The 21,029-nt window shown below is 41.0% G+C and overlaps 4 protein-coding genes across 9 annotated transcripts; 3 read left to right on the top strand and 1 right to left on the bottom strand.

The window, feature by feature from the left end:
• The first annotated feature begins 449 nt into the window (after positions 1-449).
• On the top strand, positions 450-5,024 carry zte38 (zebrafish testis-expressed 38). Its single transcript, XM_084369457.1, has 13 exons — positions 450-576; positions 695-773; positions 966-1,110; positions 1,946-2,009; positions 2,171-2,207; positions 2,323-2,343; positions 2,443-2,469; positions 3,616-3,683; positions 3,764-3,912; positions 4,016-4,248; positions 4,341-4,389; positions 4,470-4,510; positions 4,649-5,024. Exons 2-13 carry the CDS (start codon positions 723-725, stop codon positions 4,694-4,696), a joined length of 933 nt encoding a protein of 310 aa, XP_084225583.1. The 5' UTR covers positions 450-576; positions 695-722; the 3' UTR covers positions 4,697-5,024.
• On the bottom strand, positions 4,747-13,288 carry aldh9a1b (aldehyde dehydrogenase 9 family, member A1b). 6 transcript variants are annotated; one of them, XM_084369454.1, is made up of 13 exons: positions 11,029-11,101; positions 10,866-10,895; positions 10,300-10,515; positions 9,407-9,552; positions 8,455-8,584; positions 8,018-8,152; positions 7,125-7,321; positions 6,816-6,956; positions 6,552-6,740; positions 6,359-6,446; positions 6,046-6,187; positions 5,739-5,851; positions 4,747-5,480 (listed from the first exon to the last, which is right to left on the bottom strand). In XM_084369454.1, exons 3-13 carry the CDS (start codon positions 10,475-10,477, stop codon positions 5,386-5,388), a joined length of 1,554 nt encoding a protein of 517 aa, XP_084225580.1. In that variant the 5' UTR covers positions 10,478-10,515; positions 10,866-10,895; positions 11,029-11,101; the 3' UTR covers positions 4,747-5,385. The 6 variants fall into 6 exon arrangements, with proteins under 6 accessions (XP_084225580.1, XP_084225578.1, XP_084225579.1 ...); XM_084369452.1 differs by having other exon boundaries at positions 10,802-10,895; positions 11,029-11,100; XM_084369453.1 differs by lacking the exons at positions 10,866-10,895; positions 11,029-11,101 and adding an exon at positions 12,250-13,288.
• On the top strand, positions 11,065-15,972 carry uck2b (uridine-cytidine kinase 2b). The gene is made up of 7 exons (XM_084369458.1): positions 11,065-11,203; positions 13,310-13,469; positions 14,094-14,190; positions 14,344-14,486; positions 14,718-14,815; positions 15,091-15,139; positions 15,467-15,972. The coding sequence occupies exons 1-7, from the start codon at positions 11,099-11,101 to the stop codon at positions 15,601-15,603; spliced, it is 789 nt and encodes a 262-aa protein (XP_084225584.1). The 5' UTR covers positions 11,065-11,098; the 3' UTR covers positions 15,604-15,972.
• Positions 15,973-17,797: 1,825 nt separating this feature from the next.
• Positions 17,798-20,273, top strand: czib (CXXC motif containing zinc binding protein). Its single transcript, XM_084368995.1, has 8 exons — positions 17,798-17,897; positions 17,995-18,078; positions 18,328-18,384; positions 18,487-18,568; positions 18,665-18,696; positions 19,088-19,165; positions 19,713-19,778; positions 19,970-20,273. Exons 1-8 carry the CDS (start codon positions 17,892-17,894, stop codon positions 20,045-20,047), a joined length of 483 nt encoding a protein of 160 aa, XP_084225121.1. The 5' UTR covers positions 17,798-17,891; the 3' UTR covers positions 20,048-20,273.
• The last annotated feature ends 756 nt before the right edge of the window (positions 20,274-21,029 follow it).

The raw sequence follows: 21,029 nt of genomic DNA, 5'->3' as shown, positions 1-21,029 counted from the left end.
CTGATCAGTCCTCATTACTGTGTGGGTGTCGACAGCTCACTAGCTCTACTGTTTTTAGACATGTTTTGTGACTTTAGCATTGCTCAAGTCTTACTAGCTAAAGTAAATGAAAACACCTGTGTGAGTTGACTGGACCTTTAATTTTTGCCTGTAGAACTAAACCCCATTTTATCCCAGTGTCAGAGCCCTGTATTGTGCACTGTAACTGGCACACCTAATTTGAATTAATATCATTAATTACAGATGTGTTTTAATGCACTGGACTTGAATTTATCAGCAAGTAATATTAGTGTATTATTAATTAAATCCCATTGCTTATTTCATTGAAGGTTAATTAGGTAAATGTCATTTAATGTCTGCTCCTACTCATTCCAGTCAATTGAAATGACAAAGCTGTTTTGGTAGCTAGCTAATAACCAGTACGACGTCAGGACGTAGCTATTTTCGGCGGGAAACAGAAGTTATGATCTCCTAGCTAATGTTTGACTCATTTATAGTGTTTGACCTCAGCCTGACCTGTGAGGGGCTGAGAAAGGCTCAACTGAGTAACTTATTAGAATAATTCTGGGAGGAAAGGTGACTAAAGTTGATTAATTCAGCGTCTGCTTTATTATCCGAGACTGATTATTAATATGTATTTATCTTGTTAGGTAACTAGGTTAATTAATCGTTAGCATACTCGTTTCCTTGCTAGCTAAACCTCAGCAACAGAGCAGCAGAACATGGCAGCTGGGAAGATGTGCGTCAGGAAGAGCAAGGAGGAAACTGCTGAGGTTTGACCACACAACACACCAGTCAACGATTATATGTTCAGCATTTGGTTTATCAGTGGCTAAATGTTGAACTTGATATTTTGAAGTTTGCCCTGAAAGACACTTGACGAACTGCGACATCGTGTGGCCACCAATTAGCTTAACAAGATGTTTCTCCCCTGTATACGACGTCTTTGTTTATGTGTCTCAAAGTGGACAGGGTTATTCCTGAATGAGTTGAAAACCGAGCAGGAGTCCCTTGTGTTCGTCAAGAGGATGATGGCTGTGGCAATCTCCTCCATCACATACCTCCGAGGGATTTTTCCGGAGAATGCCTACAGATCCAGATATCTGGAAGGTAAACACACATGCACAGATAGCCAAAGAGTGAAGGGATACCAGGGAAATTCCTGCATAAGCCTCTTAATGGGAAAATACCTAATGCTGTGTAAAAGCTTGTTTTCATTACAATAGCCAGTGTTTTTGAAAGTTTCTCTACATAGTTATTCCAGCTAAACAGGAAAAAATATATACTTTTAAGACTATGCAAACACAGAAAGTAGTCCCAGAAAACACATTCAAAAGACACACAATTTGGGGAGCTTATGGTGGTTATCGTTTATTTGATTTAAAGGTTTTATTTAGTTAATTATATTGTACACAAACGGACAATACTTTTACCTTTAGATAAAGGATATCCAAAGCCCCATGGTACATGTTCATACAGCACAGAACAACCAAAATAAACATTTAACAACTGAAGCAATATAACTATATCATTTCAGTGTGCCACCAATGCTATGAGCAAAAAAGTGCAACCATCTGAAGTTCTTCATCATTGACACTAGCTAACACGTGTTGTGACATCTGGAGAGGATGTTTATTACACAATTTGAGGATTATTTGGGCAGTTGTGTCCTGCCTTTATCACCCCAGAATCATATTTAGATATACGGGCAAATCTGTTTGGTTCCCAATAGGCATGGACTTGGCAATACAGGTACTATCAAACCCAACTTGGACCCTATATATTCTATTACTATTTCCCAAAATGGGTTGGCAGGTTTACACAAATTGTATTTAAAAATGTTCCTATTTGTGACACTGGTCACTAAGCCCACATGGTGGGAATCATTACTCTATCAATGAAGTAAAATGCTGTTTTTTTCATGACGTGTCATATGTTTCATCAGATTTGTGCATCAAAGTTTTACGTGAAGACTGCAACACCTCTGGAGCCAGTAAAGTTGTGAAATGGTAATTATGGTATTCCTGCAAGACAATACAGTAGTACTTAACACCAGAAGACCCATTTTTAAAATACAACATCTTCAGTGATAATCACCACTAGGTGACTTGAAGGTATAATTTCCTATCCTAATGGATGTTTTCATCCTGTTCAATCTTTTGTGTTCCAGGATGATGGGCTGCTTCGATGCATTAGAGAAGCAGTATGTAAGTTAATGCATTCATGGACACTTTGAATTTGTAATGTTTCATCTGCTCTGCCATTTTGATCAATAGATACTGCCACTACTTTCAATAATGTTCAGTGTTGTCCTCTCAACAGCTCCAGATTGTTTTCATTGGGGTGAGTAAATAGTCAGTACAGCAACATTAATAGCTAACACATTGCTTACATAGGAGAAGCTGCCAACTGTAACTGTAAAAACGTTTTATTGCAATCTAGGTGTACACCAATCCGGATCAACCTAATGTAAGTTCTCTCTTGAAATACTGACATTGGCCGCGTTTCCCAGATTCGTTAAGAAGCTCTTAAGTGCTAAGATCTTCTTAGGAGCGCTCTTAAGAACGCTGTGAAAGAAGGATGCGTTTCCCAGAGTCGCTCTTAGCTTAAGAAGATCTTTCACTAAGAAGGAAATGTAAGATCGAGCTGACCCACTCTTAACAGCCTTCTTAGCGACCAAATGCTCAGTGATCAAGCCGCGTCAGGGAAATTTATATCCTCCACTTTGCGAAATAATAAAACAATGCTCAGTGTTGAAATGCGCTCATAGCTGCGGACCACTGGCGCAAGAAAAAAAAAATAAGAAAATGGTAGATGAAAAAAAACCTTTTTATTGAATTACACGTTTAACTTTTCCGCAACATCTGCATATATGAGTTTATAGTACTACACATAAAAAAAACAACAACCCTGTGGCATTTCACAGATATCAAGGGAACAGATGTATGAAACTCAGCTGAACCTCATCCAGAGGGGCTTCACCTGCTACTCTGCGTTGCCAAAGTCCGCGCGTGTGAGAAACCACGGCTGCAATACAGCACATTCTCGCTGCGAACCAACAGCGTCGCCGTGCGCGAAGCCAGACGGTTTACATAAATGCATACGTGCGTCAGCACTTCTCCCCTCTGGACGTGCTGTCAGACCGGGCTGTCCAGGCAAAGTACCGGCTGCCCCGTGCGGAGATCCAACGGCCGTTGGATCTCTTTGCCTGGACAGCCCGGTCTGACAGCGCGCGCACACACACACGCACTTATGCGCTGATAAAGAGGTGGGTGATCGATCTGCTTGGCATCGATTGATTCAGCACAGCAGCACCGCGGTGGACAGCTCCCACTAAGAGCTTCTTCAGAAGCTTCTTTGGCTTGATCTTAAGGTTCTCCTAAGAAGGCAGTTAAGAACGCATCTGGGAAACACCCGCATCTTAGCGCTCCTTCTTAGCCGAACCCTTCTTAAGAGCCTTCTTAAGTCCTTAAGAACGATCGAATCTGGGAAACGCGGCCATTATGTGTTTAGATTATGAACAGAAACATGCTTTTGAGAAACTCATAATCCCAATGTGAAGTCGGATCAACAATAAAAAAATAAACATTTACATGTCTTTTCCTCATTTTGCAGTGCATCATTGAGTCATACCAGTTCAAATTCAAATACACAGAGAAGGGACCGGAGATGGGCATACTCAGGTTTGGGTAGACTCTATTCTTGCATCATAGTTTTGGATTGGGTCTTCACATGTGATTATATAACCTCTGTGAAAACACAGGAACAATGATGTGGAGGTGCAGCTGACACTGGAGGACACCAAGAGAGCCTCAGTGCTGCTCATCAGAAAGCTCTTCCTACTCATGCAGAACCTGGACACCCTCCCCAACAACGTCTGCCTCACCATGAAGCTCTACTACTACGATGACAGTAAGACACATTCATGTCTCAGCTGAACTAAATGAGAATCGGTAAGAGTGTTAATTTCTTGGGTTGCAGAGAGTAAACATCTCCACCTGCTCTCCTTTCAAAGTCACCCCTGCTGACTACCAGCCACCAGGCTTCAAGGAGGGCGAATCTGACAGCCTCTGGTTTGAAGGCATCGCTGTGCACTTCAAGGTGGGCGAGGTGCAGACGGCCTTCCACACATTGAGAGTGCGTGTGTCGGCAGAACAAGGCCGGCTGGAGAAGCTTCAAGAGGGGAACCACCTGAGGGAGACCAAGCAGGTTTCTCAGAGAAGTTCTCCAGAGAGGAAAATGATCAAGGTAGGTCCAGAAGGTGATTTGTATCTGTTGTTCTTTTAATGTGCTGCAAGTTGCTGCCAGTTTATTAACCGTCTATATACACGTGGTTACAGGATCCTCGTAAGAAAATCTTGGACGAAGAGGATCTACCTTCTGAAGATGGTAAGTCTGTGTTGCTTCTGTTAACAAAACTGTACTAAAATGCATCAAAGGGTTTACACTGTTGTCTTTCCTTTAAACAGAGTCTGCACAGTTCAAGAAACCTACAAGACCCTTGGCAAAGGTACAGTTGTGCTAGAGGCATGATTACATCTGAGTGTGCAGATTATAGAAAGATAAAATATATATAATATATATTAGAGTTTCTTATGAATTGTCATGATGCAAACTTGACAAGTTATTATCTTTTTGTCTTTTTAAGAGAAATGCAGCTGCCAGAAAACTGTCAAGGAAAAAAAGAAGAACTTAGCCACAACAACACACAAAACAAATGCTCTGTCAGCAATGTAAACACAAACATGAACTACGTCTTCATTTTATTACAATGTTCAGCACTGTTTAATGTTATGTAACTACTGATATTATAAGCAAATGTGTTTGCCTACATAATCATCTCTCCCCACAAGGCAGGATGATACCGTCACAGTTCGAATTTTGACAATATTGTTCAAAAAGTCTACATGAAGTGTAAAATCTAATTAATTAAATCAATACAATGTTCAAAGTGCTTCATTATTAGGTATATAAAAATATACTGATATGTATTGTTGAAGAAATAAAGCTTGACTTGTAAACAACACTGTAAAAATGTTATTCTGTACATGGATGACTAATATATTAAGCAAGAAAACACAGTGCAAATCATATTGTATCGATGCTATAGTGGCTGAAATCAATCAAGGTTCAGTAAATCATAACAGTCTTAGAGTTGACCCTCAGCCATTTGTTTCAGATTGCCTCTGTGTTACATTTACCTCACATTCAGAAAATAATGAAAAATCATGGCTCATTTTCGGGGCAGACTTGAGGTTCCTTCACTTTAAGCACTTTAAGTATTTCATGTTCTGTCCCTGAGTGATGGAAGTGTTCTTGACCAGAACATCCATTTCAGTCTCTGGATCAATGTTACAGCTCCATCATCCTCTTGATGTTTGGGTCTTAGAATAAGCTGTCCACATCTCCCATCTCCACAAACACAGTCTTCAGCTGGGAGTAGTATTCTATCGTCACCTGGCCATTCTCCCGTCCTATACCTGATGAATGTAAAGATCAAACGTTTACTTCCACTTCTACTACTGTGACTGGAGAGTACTGAAGCTATTTTTTAAGTAAGGAAGCACTCTCCAAAGTTATCATATGGTCGTCTAGTGATGGTGCTGTAATAGACTCTGCAGGAGGGTACAATTTCAAAATATTTCTTTTTGACATATTGAGTGCAATCAGACATGAGTCATTCATTTAACATGGCAAGTGATGTTTGGCTCCTGGTCTGTGTATTAACCAGACTGTACCTGACATTTTGAAGCCTCCAAACGGCACCTCCACAGGAGTGATGTTATAGTTGTTGATGAAACAGGAACCAGCCTTGAGGTGCTCAACCACACGATGGGCTCGCTTCACATCACTACAGACACGAAACTAAATGTTAAAAAAATCCTTCCTTTATTCGTGTTTTTTTTCAAGTGTTAAGGACATTCTGCAATCGTCTGTTGTGTTCAACTTGAATCTAGATTTTTCAGAAAGGTTTAAGACAATCATAGTTAACAATCTCATTTATTAGCCTGTGCAGTGGCCCTAGATGCCTTAACACAAACCTACCTGGTGAAAACTCCTGCAGCCAGACCCAGGGTGCTGTCGTTGGCTCTCTGTAGTACCTCCTCCTCTGATTCAAAAGACAACACAGACATGACAGGACCAAAGATCTCCTCCTTCACACAGGTCATCTCATCTGTGCAGTTGCCTATATGAGGGAAAAAGAAAGGACAAGAATGTGGAAACACTGGAGTAACCCTACAGTCACCTTTTGATTATGGAAAATAGTAATATAGTCTGCAACACTTCAAAGAGTAAAAATAAAGTTATATGTCTTCTGAATGCACTGTGTCAATGGAGGAATGCATGTAAGTCTTACCCAGTACACATGGAGTCATGTAGTATCCACCTCTGAGTTTAGGATCTGATGGGATAAAAGGTTCACCTCCACACAACACTGTAGCTCCCTAGAAAAAAACACAATTTACATGAAGCTCTGAATTTAGCTTAAAACACACAGCCTGTTTACACTGATTTGGCAAAGCAAAATAATTAATTATAGCAAGTTTTACCTCTTTCTTTGCCTGATCAACAAAGGAGAGGACTTTTTCCAGGTGTGGTCGGCTGACCAATGCCCCCATTCGAGTGCTCTCCAATAGTGGGTCTCCTATTTCAATCGCCTGGGTCCTCCTCACCACCTCCTCCACAAACTCGGGCAGAATATCCCTCTGGACAAACACCCTTGTAGCATTGCTACAGACCTGTGACACATTTAATCAATCCAATCAAATGAGTCAAACACAAGCTGAAATTGTAAAAGCAGAACACTCATCTACCTGGCCTTGAGAGAGGAAGTTTGCCATGAGAGCTCCCCTCACAGCGTTCTCCACATCGCAGTCCTGGAAGATGAGCAGAGGAGATTTTCCCCCGAGCTCCAGAGTTACAGGCTTCACCCCCTTGGATGCCATCTCCATAATCTGTGTTAAAGTCACATGGAAGAATATCCATCAATGGAAAAGACACACCTCGACATCATTAACACTAACTCTTCAAATCCTAAATCGAGAGGTATGTACCACAGTGTTTAACGATTGAGCTGAAAACGGAGAAAAGTTGACCCAGTGTTAAGAATTTTTAGTTCCCACCTTCTTGCCTGTGGGCACACTCCCAGTGAAGGAGACCTTAGCGACGTCCGGGTGGTGGCAGAGTAAGCTGCCGGTCTCCTGGCCGCCCTGCACCACGTTGAACAGCCCCTCTGGAGCTCCAGCCTTGGTGTACAGCTCTGCCAGCAGGACCGCCGTCACCGGCGTCACTGGTGACGGCTTGAACACCATAGAGTTACCTATTTTAGATGACAGACACAAGAGAAAAACAAGTGAGACTTGACTCATTTAATTAACTCAAAACCACTCAGCGACTATAATTATGCAAATAAGCTAGACTTCTTTATTAAGTGATAGACATAGACACTGGCTGTGATTTTGGGACAATACCTAAATAATGAATGTTGGAGCATCAAAAAATGAGGCTTTGTGTGAAGATGCTGACTCATGACCACTGAGACAAACCATTTAAATTCATTATGCTGCTGTAGTGCAATCTATAGGTGAAGTGCCATTAACACTGTGTATACCTGTCGTTTAAATCGCACAATATGTTTCAGAGTTGTGGCAGTTTGTCAAATAAGCCAAACTACAAGAACTTGACAACCAATCACACAAAAATGAAAGAAAAATGAAAAAAATTTCAGATTCATCCAATATAACATGAACCAAATTTGGGAAAGACTGATTGCAATTTGTAGTGCTTTATAAATTGTTGCACTGTGGGGTAAGCCAAACCTAAAATCTGTAAGTATTTCTTTGGCCCACTGACTAACTTCTCAGCGAATGTCACAGAATTATTTAAGGCAGTTTTTGAGATTTTCAGCTCGATAACAAGTAAACAAGCCAAAAGAATAACCTACCTTAAGAGAAAATAATTCAGGTGTAATAAAGGTAATAACTTGTGTCTTGACAACTTTAGAGATATCCCATACCGCAGGCCAAGGCTGGAGCTGATTTCCAGGCCGCTATCTGAAAAGGATAATTCCAAGCACCGATGCCGACACAGACTCCCAGAGGCTCCCTGCGGGTGTAGGCAAAGGACCCTCCAGGCAGCTGGACATGCTGGCCTTGACAAAGGAAAGGCAGAAGTATAAACAAGGTAAGCAAAGGTTTCAAAGTAAATCTAAATAATGCATGTCATCACGTTTACCTAAAGTCTTTTCTTTTACCAACACATATGAGGGAAATCGAGGTCTGATTGATGAACATTTCTACCGGCCACTACCAGTTTTTTTGGCTATACTTTCCAACATCGATATAGAAGGCTTTAGAATTGTAAATACTGGGTCACTGGTACCTGACATTAGAAACATGGAATATCATCATGGCACCTCTTGTAACTAATGAGTGAGAGCTGCATCGTACCAACCTGCCAGAGTGCTGGCCATCCCTGCATAGTACTCTATACACAGTCTGGCAGAGTCCACATCCAGACGGGCCTCTGTGATGGACTTCCCATTGTTGACCACTTCCATTTCGGCTATCTCCTCTCTCCTGCTCTGTGGATGAAAGCCAGGGTAAGTATAATACATTTTGTTCATAATTGTTAAACGACATGCTGCAGGCATCCTTCTGTGCAGTGATACGGTTGGCTGGTGGAATTCAGTAGAAAGCACACAACAAGGTCTGCTGACTTTCTTGAATAACCAGGTCATGATCTCTGGAAAGAGACACTGCTGAGTTTTTGAAATGTATTTTTCAAGCTGAATGCCATCTGGTCTGGTCCAAGTCCGACATCTCTATGGCAGATATCTCCAAAACTCGAAGACTTACTCAAAGACAATTTAGATGGATTAACAGCACTAACAGGTAAAGGATATGCCAATATAAAAGTAAATACCAACATAGAGTACTTCCATGAGTCTTTTACAATGGCATGGATGTTAAGCAATATGTCAGTTAAAATTTTGTCGTGTCCTATGGTCGTCTCACTTGGATGATTGGCCACACTGCTCCCCATAATTTCCATTGGTACTGCTCCATTTTACCTGCATCCACAAGCTTTAAGAAAACGTGCACAAATATGGATGAAATGAATGCAGATTATGGTTAAAGGGTTCTGTCCGCATCTGTTTACCCATCTAACATTGACCATTAATGAGCCTTAAGAGGAGAAATGTATATTTTTGATTTAGGGGTGAACTGTCAGTAAAATGATTTTAGGTAGAAGCTATTATCCCCTTTTGGGGTTTATGATGAAATGTATGGTAATCATGAGGGAAAAGATTCAGGTAAAGAGATGCAACAATTCCTGTTTACATGTTTTCAGGTGGGGCGTGCAAACGAACAAAAAAAAAACATGACAAAAAAAAAAAAGACACCTCAATGATATGGGCAGCTTCTATCATGATCCTCGCCCTCTCCATCCCAGACATTTTGCTCCAAATGCCAAAGGCCGACTTTGCAGCCTCCACAGCCTGATTGACCTCCACAGCCCCGCATGGCTCCAAATGACACAGGACTCGCCCTGAAAAGTAAAATATATGGTGGTTACAACAGATAAATACACAGCTTAAATACAGAAAACAAACAGTGACACAATTTCTATTCGGCAAGGATGTCTCACTTTGCTTTTTGTTTACTTAGTACTGGTTAAATATACATCCGGCCGCAGCACACTTAATTCAAGGTGGCATTTACACTGTGGTGTTGAAGGTTTCTTTGATAATGTCATTAGTCATAAGATAAGAAGCATCATTGTGCCTGAAGAGTTGACTGTACGCAGGTTGTGTGCTAGCTCAAATGGAATTAATATGTCTGTGTTTAAATGTTGTGTTTCTTAAAATCAATATGACTGAAAGCCATACACTGTGCAGACTGCCAAGGAATGCTATGATAGTCAGGTCATGGTCGTTTGACTTGGTTCTGCTCAACTGGAGCTGCTCAGGGGACATGAAAGTGGTTGCACAAGGGAAGAGGCCAGTGTGACTTAATTGACACACTATATATGGGTCAGCATGTACAGGCGTGTGTCTGAAAAACAGCATGTGTGCAAAGTTGACTGTCCTGGGTAAGTAAATGTCAAATGTAGGACATGCGTTATGTGGAAAGTAGGAAGTCATAACCCCAAATGCCTGATAATGTTGCTCCCAAGCCTGAAACCACCAGACAGACACCTTAACACAGTGACCAAAGTCCAGTTAGGAAACACGAGTGTCAATAATGTATAAAAGACAAACAGCTTTTTATAATATCAAAGAAATGTGTGTCTTACCCGTTGCAGGCTCGTAAACACTTTCCGTGTCGCGTTTCTCTCGGCTGGTCCGTCTCTTCCCAGCCCAGAAGTTCAGCGGGGCCGTGATGTCCACTGAGCCCGAGGACACGCATCGTACTGAGGCCACGAGAGGAGCAGCGGCGGGCCGTCGCAGGTACGCAGCGAGTCTCTGCAGCATGCTCAAATTTGCTCTGTTGCTCGGAGTTTAGCCGATAACTGCAAGACACACATACTACAGGTCAGATCCAAGGCAATGCTGTCGCTTCATAGCAGCAAAACCGACATAAGAAGACCTAAAAGGGGTCCCCCCAAACTAACTAGTTAGCTACACTGTGTGTAGTGTTCAAAACACCACCTACTTTTTCCTCGTCTTGTCATCTGTGGAGTTTTACAAATGTATTTAAGTTTTTGCAAACTTACGTACAGGATTCTTCACACTTTCTAAAGTTTTTTTTAGGTTATAAATCTAAAAAGAGTTAATGTAATGTTTGGTTTACGTTACATCTATGTCGCTGAGTCTCAACGAGGAGGCGGAGCATGCAATGTTCGACCGTTGCTGAGGTCACCTGAACGTATCAGCCGATTGGTTATTTTCACTGTCAAAAACAAAAAAAGATAATATTTACAAATGACAAATTTAATCAAATACAAGGTGTCACAATTACACTATGTTGAATAATACATGAAATTAAATTAATGTAAATAAAAATGCGAGTGTATAGCACTGACGTCGGTGTTGTGGGAGGAGCTTCGCCACAATGATCTTCCAGCACAGCAGAGCAGACGGCACACTACAAGAATGGCCGGGGACAGTGAAACGCACCTGAGGGACCGTGACGAGAATACCGACATTATTCGACAACCCTTCCTCATCGGTGTCTCCGGGGGCACCGCCAGCGGAAAGGTTGGCACCCTCGCTACCTAATTTGACAGGTTTCGCGATCTGTCATGCTCAGATTTTGGCCTAATTCACGAAATGGGGTCAGTCGGCAGCCGGGTTCTCAGTGACCGCGTGGCTTCTGCGACGCAGCGTTGATTGACAGCTCTATCATCTGTTTAGCCACCCAGCTCTTCGCTAGCACCGGTTTAGCTTAGCATGCTTGTCAGTCGCCTGTTTTGGGCTTATTGTGTGTTAAATTACATTTCCCCCTTTCGTACGGGATGGCGGTCGCTAGCAGGACCCACTGCCTTCTTCAGAGTACGTGGAGATCAGTGGCGCTAGCTTACTTAGCCGCCTAGCTAAATTCCATCACATGCTAGCAGTGCCGGTTGCGCTAGACAATAGCTGGCTGGTGTTACCTTCACTTAACTCCTCTGTTTGTAAACAATGTGAACTACTTTTCAATTTCCTGAACAGAATATATTTATAACATTGAAACATTGTATTAATAAGACTAATGGACTGTTGTGTAGCGTTAGGTTATGTTTTTTCCACATGGGGTTATCTGGGGCAACGGCAAACGTTGGATAACGTTAACCTAGATGTTGGTCTAACATAATGAATGATAACAGACATAACGGGCGCCAGCGGGAAACGGCAGAGAGGACGGTTTCTCCGAAAGCCATCGCGCCCACGTCCCTTTGTTCTACACGGATACTGATTAATGAAATAAAGTTAATCATGGTTTGACCAGGCGGATTAATGAACTGTAACACTAACCGAGATCATCTTAAACTTTACCCGAGCTAGTAAATGCAGCCTCCCCGATGTGTTTAACTCCTGCGGCTGCGTGGGTAGCGCTGACCTCCACGTCCATGTGAAAGACACGTCGTTATTTTTAAAGACGCCATTGGATTTCTTTGTTATGAGCGGACTGTATTTTGCGGGTGGTGGCAGAAATTGCACCTCGTTTTATCCGGATCCGCGAGTTGAGCGAAAAAGCTCCCCGCCAATGTTATTATGTATTTTTTAGCTTCGGTATATCGCATTATGTTATTTATTGTCGGTACCTCGCCTTGTGGTGACTGTTTCCTGTGCGGTGTAGTTGCATTACAAATTCGCACGTCTTCACTTTTGTTCGTCACAGTTTGCCCCAGATATCCGCACACTGGCACGGAGCAAGTGTTTTGCTTCCGGAGAAGTCCTCACAAGGGACCGCAGGAAGTGTCTGACGCCAGACTACACGAGTTTTAATTAGTAAGCAGGCTGCTCATGGATTGGACCGAGTCACTTCAGACTCCTCATTTGAACGCAGCAGCGATTAATGCAGCAGATTGTTTTGTATTTTCATTGGCTCCACTGATAGTGCTTAATTAAAATTAGAGATATGCTTTTTTTTAGTAATGAAGACAAGGATGTTATTAAACTTCAGCATTCATTAACCTATCAATGATAATTTTCAATCATGGACTAATTTTGCAGAATAACTAGATGAATGTCAACTAAAAAAACAACTAAAAAATGAAGCGGCTGAATAACCAAAACAATAGATTATCGGTCAAAAGACTGAATCAGATGATGCGGTAGATTGTCTCTTTAATGTCAGTGGATCTTTTGATGGGTTCAAAGGTCAGGCCCCTTTGTCAGGAATTGTTGCATTCGAGTGCATTGGCGCAACTTCCCAGCTCCTGAGTGGGGGCGTCCAAATTCATTGCAGTGCAGTTATATGCACACAAAGGCGACAGCCTCGGGTAGCTGGAGAATGCCCAGTCAGCATTGGGGTATGAGATTCATTTAGTTTGGAAGGTCAGTGGGGACAAATGTGTTGGGCCACCACGCAGTTCACCTATGGCAGGGTTAGCTGACTCATACAGTGTGGGGAAATTATCCACCCCACCTCATTTCCTGACACAAATACAACTGTAGGTTTGACAGGATGTTAACAGCATTAGTTCTGTTCCATGTGGGAGGATGGAACATTTCACTCATTAAGTTGAAGTGAACCTTCAGAAACAGTGGTACTTTGCACAACTAACACCATTTCTGTCTCTATTTATATAGACTGTTTAAGCTCAAACATCACATTTCCCATCAAGTGACGCAGTCCTGCATTCTCATCTGTTTCCGCAGTCGTCGGTATGTGAGAAAATCATGGAGCTGCTGGGCCAGAACAAGATCGATCACCACCAGCGGCAGGTGGCGATCCTCAGCCAGGACAGCTTCTACAAGGTGCTAACTCCAGAGCAGAAGGCAAAGGCACAGAAGGGCCAGTTCAACTTTGATCATCCAGGTATGCAGACACTGAGTAGTTGGTGGCACAGCTCATGTACTATGTGCGGAGCTACACCTTATTTGACTTGCAGCAGCCACATGCATGTTACCCTTATGACTGATATCAGTTGCCTTAAAAGTCCTTTTCACACAATCCGAGCTGACACTTAGAATTGGTCAGAGCTGATGCTGCTTTAGCGCTACACAGATTGAATATTGAGGCTTAGGTGACGACAACTAGCAAACTCAAACAAGCAAATTGCCAAAATAATATAAAAATATATAACGCATGCATGTACTCGGCTGCATGCTTTGCTGCCACGTTGGTAATTTTTCCAGTGTGTTTTTGGCAGAAGCATTGACTCCATTTTTGGAGCCAGACTTTGCCCCCCCTTCTTGCTCCTGCTTCCTTTCTGGGCTGATTTAAAATCCCCACCGTCAGCAGGCCTTTCTTAGAGGCAGCTGCTCTAAGGCTCAGAGACTGAACCTAACACCTGTTCCACGAAAGGGATTCAGTGTTACCAAACGTGTAGTGTAGGGTCCCACGTGTCCATGGCCAAACCCCAAGCTAGTGTAACTAGGGTTAAATGACATGACATCTCCTAAAGATTGCAACTGAGCATTTGCCTTTTCTTGTTTTCAGATGCCTTTGACAATGACCTCATCATGCAAACGCTGCGACAGATTCTGCAGGGAAAGACGGTCCAGATTCCAGTTTATGACTTTGTCACTCATTCCAGGTGTGCACATCCTTCTGCTGTGTGTTCCTGCAAATAGATATTTGATCTACAATGACAACCTCTTATTTGATTTATAACTTGATTGTATAATCACACACTGTGTCTAAATATACTTGCTGAGAGGAGGAAACTCGTCTGTTTGTGTTATTCCAGGAAAGAGGAGTTTGTCACGGTGTATCCGGCCGATGTGGTCCTGTTTGAGGGCATCCTCATGTTCTACTCGCAGGAAATCAGAGACCTGTTCCAGATGAAGCTGTTCGTTGACACAGATCCGGACACGCGGCTCTCACGCCGAGGTGTGTAGAAAGCGTTGGATGGATCAGACAACCACAATAGGTGTAACAATTGTAGAGCGTTTCACCACCTAACTTCAGTATGTGACTAGTTGTTAAACCAAAGTCTCAAAAAAAAAAAGGATTTGTTGCTGGAGTGAATGAATTGCAGAATACTCTTGTGAGTTTAGATATTTTTTTTTAATATTATGTTAATGGCCCATATTTGATATCGTCTGTCTTGTTTGCTTTCAGTTCTAAGAGACATCAGCGACCGCGGTAGAGAGCTGGAGCAGGTGCTGACCCAGTACATCACTTTTGTGAAACCGGCCTTTGAGGAATTCTGTTTACCAGTAAGTGACTTTCCTTTGACACATTTGACGTGATCAAGAAACTGTTGTCGTACATTGTTTGTCCACTGGGCGGCACTGCTGAGTTTTGTTTTTAACTGGGAAATGTCCCACTCTGTTCATATCTTGGCTACAATTCCTGAATAATTGGATTTTAACAGTACTGAAATCTTTGTTTATTTTTCTTTTTATTTATTGATCTATATATTATCAATACACATCTAATTCTAGGAAAAGTATTGTCGCTTGAGCATTAACATTATCTTTATTCCTACTAGACAAAGAAGTATGCAGATGTGATTATTCCACGAGGAGCAGATAACCTGGGTAAGGACAATCATAAAGAATCTAAAGGTCCTATATTATGCCAGTTTTCGAGTTCATATTCTTATTTTGGGTATCTACCAGAAAAGCTTTACATGCTTTAATGGTTCAAAACACATTGTCTCTTATTGTCCATTGATGTAGCACCTCTATTAACCCTATGTCTGAACACTCTGTTTTAGTGCTTGTCTTTTTGACGAGGAAAAAGAGCATGGTTCTGTTTTCATACAATTTTTAAAAGGCATCCTTTTGGGTATGTTATTGGAGGTAAAAGCTAAATCGATGTTGGTTTTGAACGCTTTCTTACCGTCTTTCTCTTGTTTCTTCCAGTGGCCATCAACTTGATAGTACAGCACATCCAAGACATTCTGAACGGCGGCCTAAGCAAGCGTCACAATGGCTGCATTAACGGCCACAGCACTCCACGTCAGCGGCGGACCTCAGAGTCCAGCAGCCGGCCTCATTGACCTCATCACACCTCTCTTCACAGGGCGGAGAGGGGTGTGGGGGGTGCGCTGTAAATAATGCCTGTTGGCATCCCTGTATTTAAGAGAGAAAAGAGATGCAAAAAGAATTGAAATGCCTTTTATTATTATTATTCTTATTATTATTCTGACTACTCTTGTTATTAGTTACTTTCATTGTAATTGTTGAACTTGAGATTTAGATTTTTGTCAGGAGAGTAAAAGAAAAACTCTTGTTATTCTTGTGATGAGACCATGGGTTAACATTGACCCCATGCATTTTCCTCCCAGACTGCATTTTGTTTTTTATGTGTCCCCTGCTGCTCCATGGAAATTCATGCCGCTAATGAATAAAAGAGGGGAATCCTTTTACTTTTTTTTTTTAATGTCTGATAAAACTTGAACCCATAATGGCCAGGGGGTTTGATAAATGTTTGGGGTGGGTTCCAAACTAGAAGGATGTGGATTAGAAGGCGAGTTGAAGAAACCGGGATTGCACTCTGTATTTGTTCTGACAATCTTGGAGGTGTTTCCCTTTTTTTCCAGTGTTTTTAAGTTCCCCTGTTGTATTATGTAGTGTAAAGTGTTACACTAGAGGTCTGTTTACTACACAAAGTGTCCACCACATTGATTCTGTATGTCTACCGCAGCAGTAACACAATACACGATTTTTTAGTACTGATTGTCGCACACAGAATAATGTGACGACCAGACCAATGAAGCCAAAGGCTGGATGGTTCAACTGCTTACTGTATTAACTCAGTTTAGTGTTGTGGGTAATGTTACATTTATGGAATGCTTGTACCCTCTGCCAGTCAAAATATATACAAGTATTCCTGTTAAGCGGGAATTAACAAATCAAAAGCTTAATCAAATTTGGATATATAATCTACCTATTTACCCTAACTTAGATTGTTTTGCTTGCATTCACATGACAGTCAGCCATGTTAAACAAGATAAACGTATGAAGTATATACTCAGGTTGATAATTTTGACTTGAAATGTCATAAGAAGCGTGTTCAATGCCACAGCAATATCTGCTTTCCCAGGTGTGTGGCTATTAACCATCAAGACCCACCACAATGCCTCTGCAAAGTTGCCTCAGGTTAACGTGTACAGTAAGTAACCACATTAGAAACCAGTTTCCATTCAAACTCTAGGTTATAATAAAAAAAAAAATTGTTGAATCAATTTTGTATTCCATGTTCTGTATTTGTTGTGTATAGTGCAATTGATTGAATGATTTGTACCATGAGATTTGTACCGTATGGATGTGGGAGTGGTTTTGGATATTGGATGATTTCTAACTGAATGACGTCAATTGCTTAATGGTCAATAAAATGATAAAGCTCTGTCCTTGTCTGAAGAGTATGATTATTTAGACAATGTCAGTTGATGATAGGCATGATTGAGTTTTATATTAGAGCTGCATGATGAGTCGATTCATTGATGAGTCGATCAAAACCAAAATAATTGCCAACTATTTTTTATCATTTCAGGTTTTATTTTATTTATTTATTTATTTTACAAGAAAATTGTCAAACATTTGCTGGCTTCAGCTTCTTAAATGTGAGGTTTTACTGCTTCCATTTATCATTTATGATAATAACTTTGGGGTTTTTGACAAAAGAAGCATTTGAAGACATCACATTGGGCTCCGGGAAATTGTACCAAGCATTTTCCACATTTTTTTAAATCGATTTTTTCAAGGAGATTAATTGATAATTAAAAATATGGTTAGTTGTAGCCCTACTTTACATACACGTCATGGGACTGCTTCTCACAGTGAATCAATGTTAACTTTGGTCAACAATAAGTAGGTCATTCATGTTGTTTTCATTGTGTCCACTAGAGGGTGCAATTGTCCACTGTAGACACGCTCCATTAAAATGCTGACGGACATGTGAACACTTGTCATGAACGTAATTAACCTGATTACAAAAAATAACTAAAAAAACAAAACTAAAAATAGCCGCCACGCTACGTTTGATTGTGACAGTATGACGAGTATGACGTGTGTGAGGTCACCATTTTATAAACGTGTAATGCAAACAGGACGCACATTTCCCCATAATAATTCCAGCGACACACTAACCGAAACGAAGCTGTGCTGCTCCATTTCTAAAACAAAACAGCTGACACAGCTTATATATTTGTACACTACTTTGTCATCTAGCTAACTCAACAGAAAAAAGAAAAGAAAAGAAAACTTGTCCTATATGAACTAGACGCCAAAATGTACGAGGAGTACCTGAAGGCAGCACAAAAGCTGTCAGTGGGCAAGCGTCAAGATGGTGGTACGTGTCGCCGCAGCACGTTTCTGATGTAAACATTGAAGCAGTTCTGCTAGTTTCTGGTGCTTTTTAACCTCTCCTTTTGTTGTATGCATGACAGAAATTTGGGCTCCAGTTTAAAGCCACTCTGGAGAACGTCACCAATGTGAGACCATTGGGCGACGACTTCCGCTGGTTTCTGAAGGTAGGATGGCCGTCAAGCTAGCATGCTAGCTCACTTCTTTACATCGTCTCATTTTCCTCTTCGTGGTTCATTGTGGTCATAATAAAGCTAATCGTGCTCAAGTAAATGTTGTCATGTTACCCCCTACTTGACAATTAGCTAAATGAGAAAACACATGTACATGTAGAGTACTGTATGTGTTGTTTACAGACTGATGCTCTGATCCACAAGTTTAGCAGAAAAAACTCATATCTTTCTCCCTTCATTTAGCTGAAGTGTGGAAACTGTGGAGAGATCCCAGATAAATGGCAGTATATAACTCTAGTGGTAAGGACATAAACAATCTCTGTTGATACCGTTGGGCAAACGTTTTTACTCACATTGTCACACACACTACATCCACCATGTGCATTTGTGATGATTCCACAGGAGAGTGTGCCACTAAAAGGAGGACGAGGCAGTGCCAGCATGGTGCAGAAATGTAAACTTTGTGCCAGGGAAAATTCAATCGGTAAGAGCTAACATGCCATTTAACTCACTTCGTCTTCATTTTTCTAAAGGTGAAAACTCAGGTGGACGTATAACATGGACATGTTTTATCTTTCAGATATCCTGGGAGACACAATCACACCTTATAATGTAAGCAAACATCCTGTACCTTCACTTTGACACGTCGCCGATCTGTTTTAATGCGCCCTATCAGCCCATATAGTTCTGGGAGACAATCATTTATTGTTCAATAAATTTGTGCTTCAACATTTTGGATATGGGCTTAAAATTGCATTATTACATATTTATAATTCATAAAAACACCAGATTATGAACTCTACATTAACACGTGAATCTGTGACATCAATCCCATATCTAAATAATGTATTACTAGTATCAGCAACCGATACCAAAATTGGATTTGATTGATCAAAAACTCTAACATAGAACAACATTATGTCAGCGCGGCTGCATTTTCTGTCTATTAACACTGTGTTTCCCTCTCTCTAATCTGGGTGTTTGTTTGTTTGTGGGGCTGAAGGCCGATGACAGCGAACGCTTCAAGACAATGGTGCAGTTTGAGTGTCGAGGTCTGGAGCCCGTTGACTTCCAACCACAAGTGAGAATCTTTGAGAACAGAAATGACTTTTACAGTGCATGCAGCATGAGCCTTTCTCACAGCACACACTTTGATTTGTAGAAAAGGCACAGGTGTTACTAATAACATTAACAATGGCTCTATTCCATTCAAATGTCCATGACCGTGCATCAGTGAGCACCAGCATCCTGAATCAAAAGCTTCCAAATAGTATTGTGGATCTGCTAGTCCATGAAGTGATGTAAAGTTTAAAAACAGAAGCACGAGGACATTAAATACAGGAATCTGCAAGATTTGCCCGAAAAGTCAATGCATTTCGGATCAATCACGATTGTCCAACCACACTGGAACAGCTAACTGGCAAACCTAAATTGAATGAAAACAATTAAAGTTATTAGACGCAGCTGTACTCCCTACTAAGTCAACATACTTAATAATAAGTAATAATAAAGTATATTACTCTTAAGTCAGACAGTTCACAAAATCCATGAATGATGTGATAATATTATTATTATAATATCTTGTGGCTGTTCTCTATTTCCTCTGTTTTTTGTTTTTTTTAAACCAGGCTGGCTTCGCTGCACAGGGAGCAGAGTCTGGAGCACCGTTTAACGATGTCAACCTACAAGAAAAAGTAAACACAGTGGGAATAACCTGTCCCTCACGTACAACAGTGTCTACACTTTTTGGAGAATATTTGACTTGAAACAAAGTCAATCTTTGAAACTGCACTGTTGGATTTCATTCATTTGTGTCTTTTATTCTGTTTTCTGAAAATGACTTTCATCCGTGCAACTTGACAAACCCTTGTTTTATAAATTTCAGGACTGGACAGACTACGACGAGAAAGTCAACGAGTCGGTGGGAATATACGAGGTCACACACCAGTTCAAAAAGTGCTGATGTCATCATGTGATCAGTCTCAGAGAGGGGCAAATGAACACTGCGGCCGAACAGGCCTCTTTTGCTGGCATCAGAGGATGCTTCAGATGCTGAGGTGGCATGGTCTGGTGGAAGATGAACATTAACAGATAAACAGGACAGGTTCCCCATACAAGTTGTGGGTCAACACGATCGAGTTTTTTTTTTTTTTTTTCACTGCCTCAATAAAATTGAAAAGTGAACATTCTGAGATGAGCTTTTTCTTTGCACATTTATCTGCCTCTTTCAATAGTCAGTTGGCATATAATCATAGTAAAATGAATATGTGAGTCAACATCAGAAAAGACTTTTCAATCTTTTCAATAATGCTGGACAGATGTACCATTCAGCAAATACTAAATGAAGAGCAACATGAGCTGATTGTAAACAACTGCAGGTGACTGACCAAGGAGAAGAAATGAAAGAGCGCTCACTCTGTCAGCATTTCAACATACCTTAACTTGTCTGGAAATTGCTATCAAGGTACAGTTATAGGGGAAGGATTGTGTCAGACAAGGACCAGAGACTTTCCTCATGTCTCACAATCTTTACTGGAGCAATGAAAAAGTGTATTTATGTGAAATTCTCAATAAGATTTATTATTTTTAAAAAGTTGATTAAACACCATAACAAGGACAGACAAGTGCCTAAAATATTGCTACATGCTTTACATTTATATAACTTCTCACATTACTTCACACTTCTCTCACATGTAGTGAAATGATGTGTTCAAGACTAGAGAAAAGACAAAATAACACAGGTCATCAATGGAGACAATCTTTGAGAGAAGTGTTCTCACCCTGGTTCAGTTGTTGCTTCTGGAACAACAACGTGGAAAATTGAGAGATCACTATCGAAAGTAATTAACATAAGGTGTGAATTAAAAAATCTGGTGACAACGAAACTATGATTAAATATGATGAGATTTCAAGGAGAACAATGTTTGTCTTTAGGGGAATTCTCT

The sequence above is a fragment of the Pagrus pagrus genome (genome assembly GCF_965226575.1).
Source record: "Pagrus pagrus genome assembly, chromosome: 12".
In the NCBI taxonomy this organism is placed as follows: domain Eukaryota; kingdom Metazoa; phylum Chordata; class Actinopteri; order Spariformes; family Sparidae; genus Pagrus; species Pagrus pagrus.
The sequence above is the reverse complement of the archived record's forward strand: the minus strand, read 5'-3'. Positions and strand labels throughout refer to the sequence as shown.

What these genes read in the sequence shown, in the direction of transcription:
- zte38 (XM_084369457.1), top strand. Translation starts at nt 723, where the DNA reads ATGGCAGCTGGGAAGATGTGCGTCAGGAAGAGCAAGGAGGAAACTGCT. An exon ending in ATGCATTAGAGAAGCAGTAT is followed by an intron (nt 2,208 to 2,322) that starts GTAAGTTAATGC and finishes TCCTCTCAACAG; the next exon opens with CTCCAGATTGTTTTCATTGG. An exon ending in CTACAAGACCCTTGGCAAAG is followed by an intron (nt 4,511 to 4,648) that starts GTACAGTTGTGC and finishes TGTCTTTTTAAG; the next exon opens with AGAAATGCAGCTGCCAGAAA.
- aldh9a1b (XM_084369453.1), bottom strand. Translation starts at nt 10,477, where the DNA reads ATGCTGCAGAGACTCGCTGCGTACCTGCGACGGCCCGCCGCTGCTCCT. An exon ending in AGCTCCAGCCTTGGCCTGCG is followed by an intron (nt 7,322 to 8,017) that starts GTATGGGATATC and finishes CATCTAAAATAG; the next exon opens with GTAACTCTATGGTGTTCAAG. An exon ending in TTGATCAGGCAAAGAAAGAG is followed by an intron (nt 6,447 to 6,551) that starts GTAAAACTTGCT and finishes GTTTTTTTCTAG; the next exon opens with GGAGCTACAGTGTTGTGTGG.
- uck2b (XM_084369458.1), top strand. Translation starts at nt 11,099, where the DNA reads ATGGCCGGGGACAGTGAAACGCACCTGAGGGACCGTGACGAGAATACC. An exon ending in CACGCGGCTCTCACGCCGAG is followed by an intron (nt 14,487 to 14,717) that starts GTGTGTAGAAAG and finishes GTTTGCTTTCAG; the next exon opens with TTCTAAGAGACATCAGCGAC. An exon ending in TTGAGGAATTCTGTTTACCA is followed by an intron (nt 14,816 to 15,090) that starts GTAAGTGACTTT and finishes TATTCCTACTAG; the next exon opens with ACAAAGAAGTATGCAGATGT.
- czib (XM_084368995.1), top strand. An exon ending in ACTTCCGCTGGTTTCTGAAG is followed by an intron (nt 18,079 to 18,327) that starts GTAGGATGGCCG and finishes CCCTTCATTTAG; the next exon opens with CTGAAGTGTGGAAACTGTGG. An exon ending in ACACAATCACACCTTATAAT is followed by an intron (nt 18,697 to 19,087) that starts GTAAGCAAACAT and finishes GTGGGGCTGAAG; the next exon opens with GCCGATGACAGCGAACGCTT.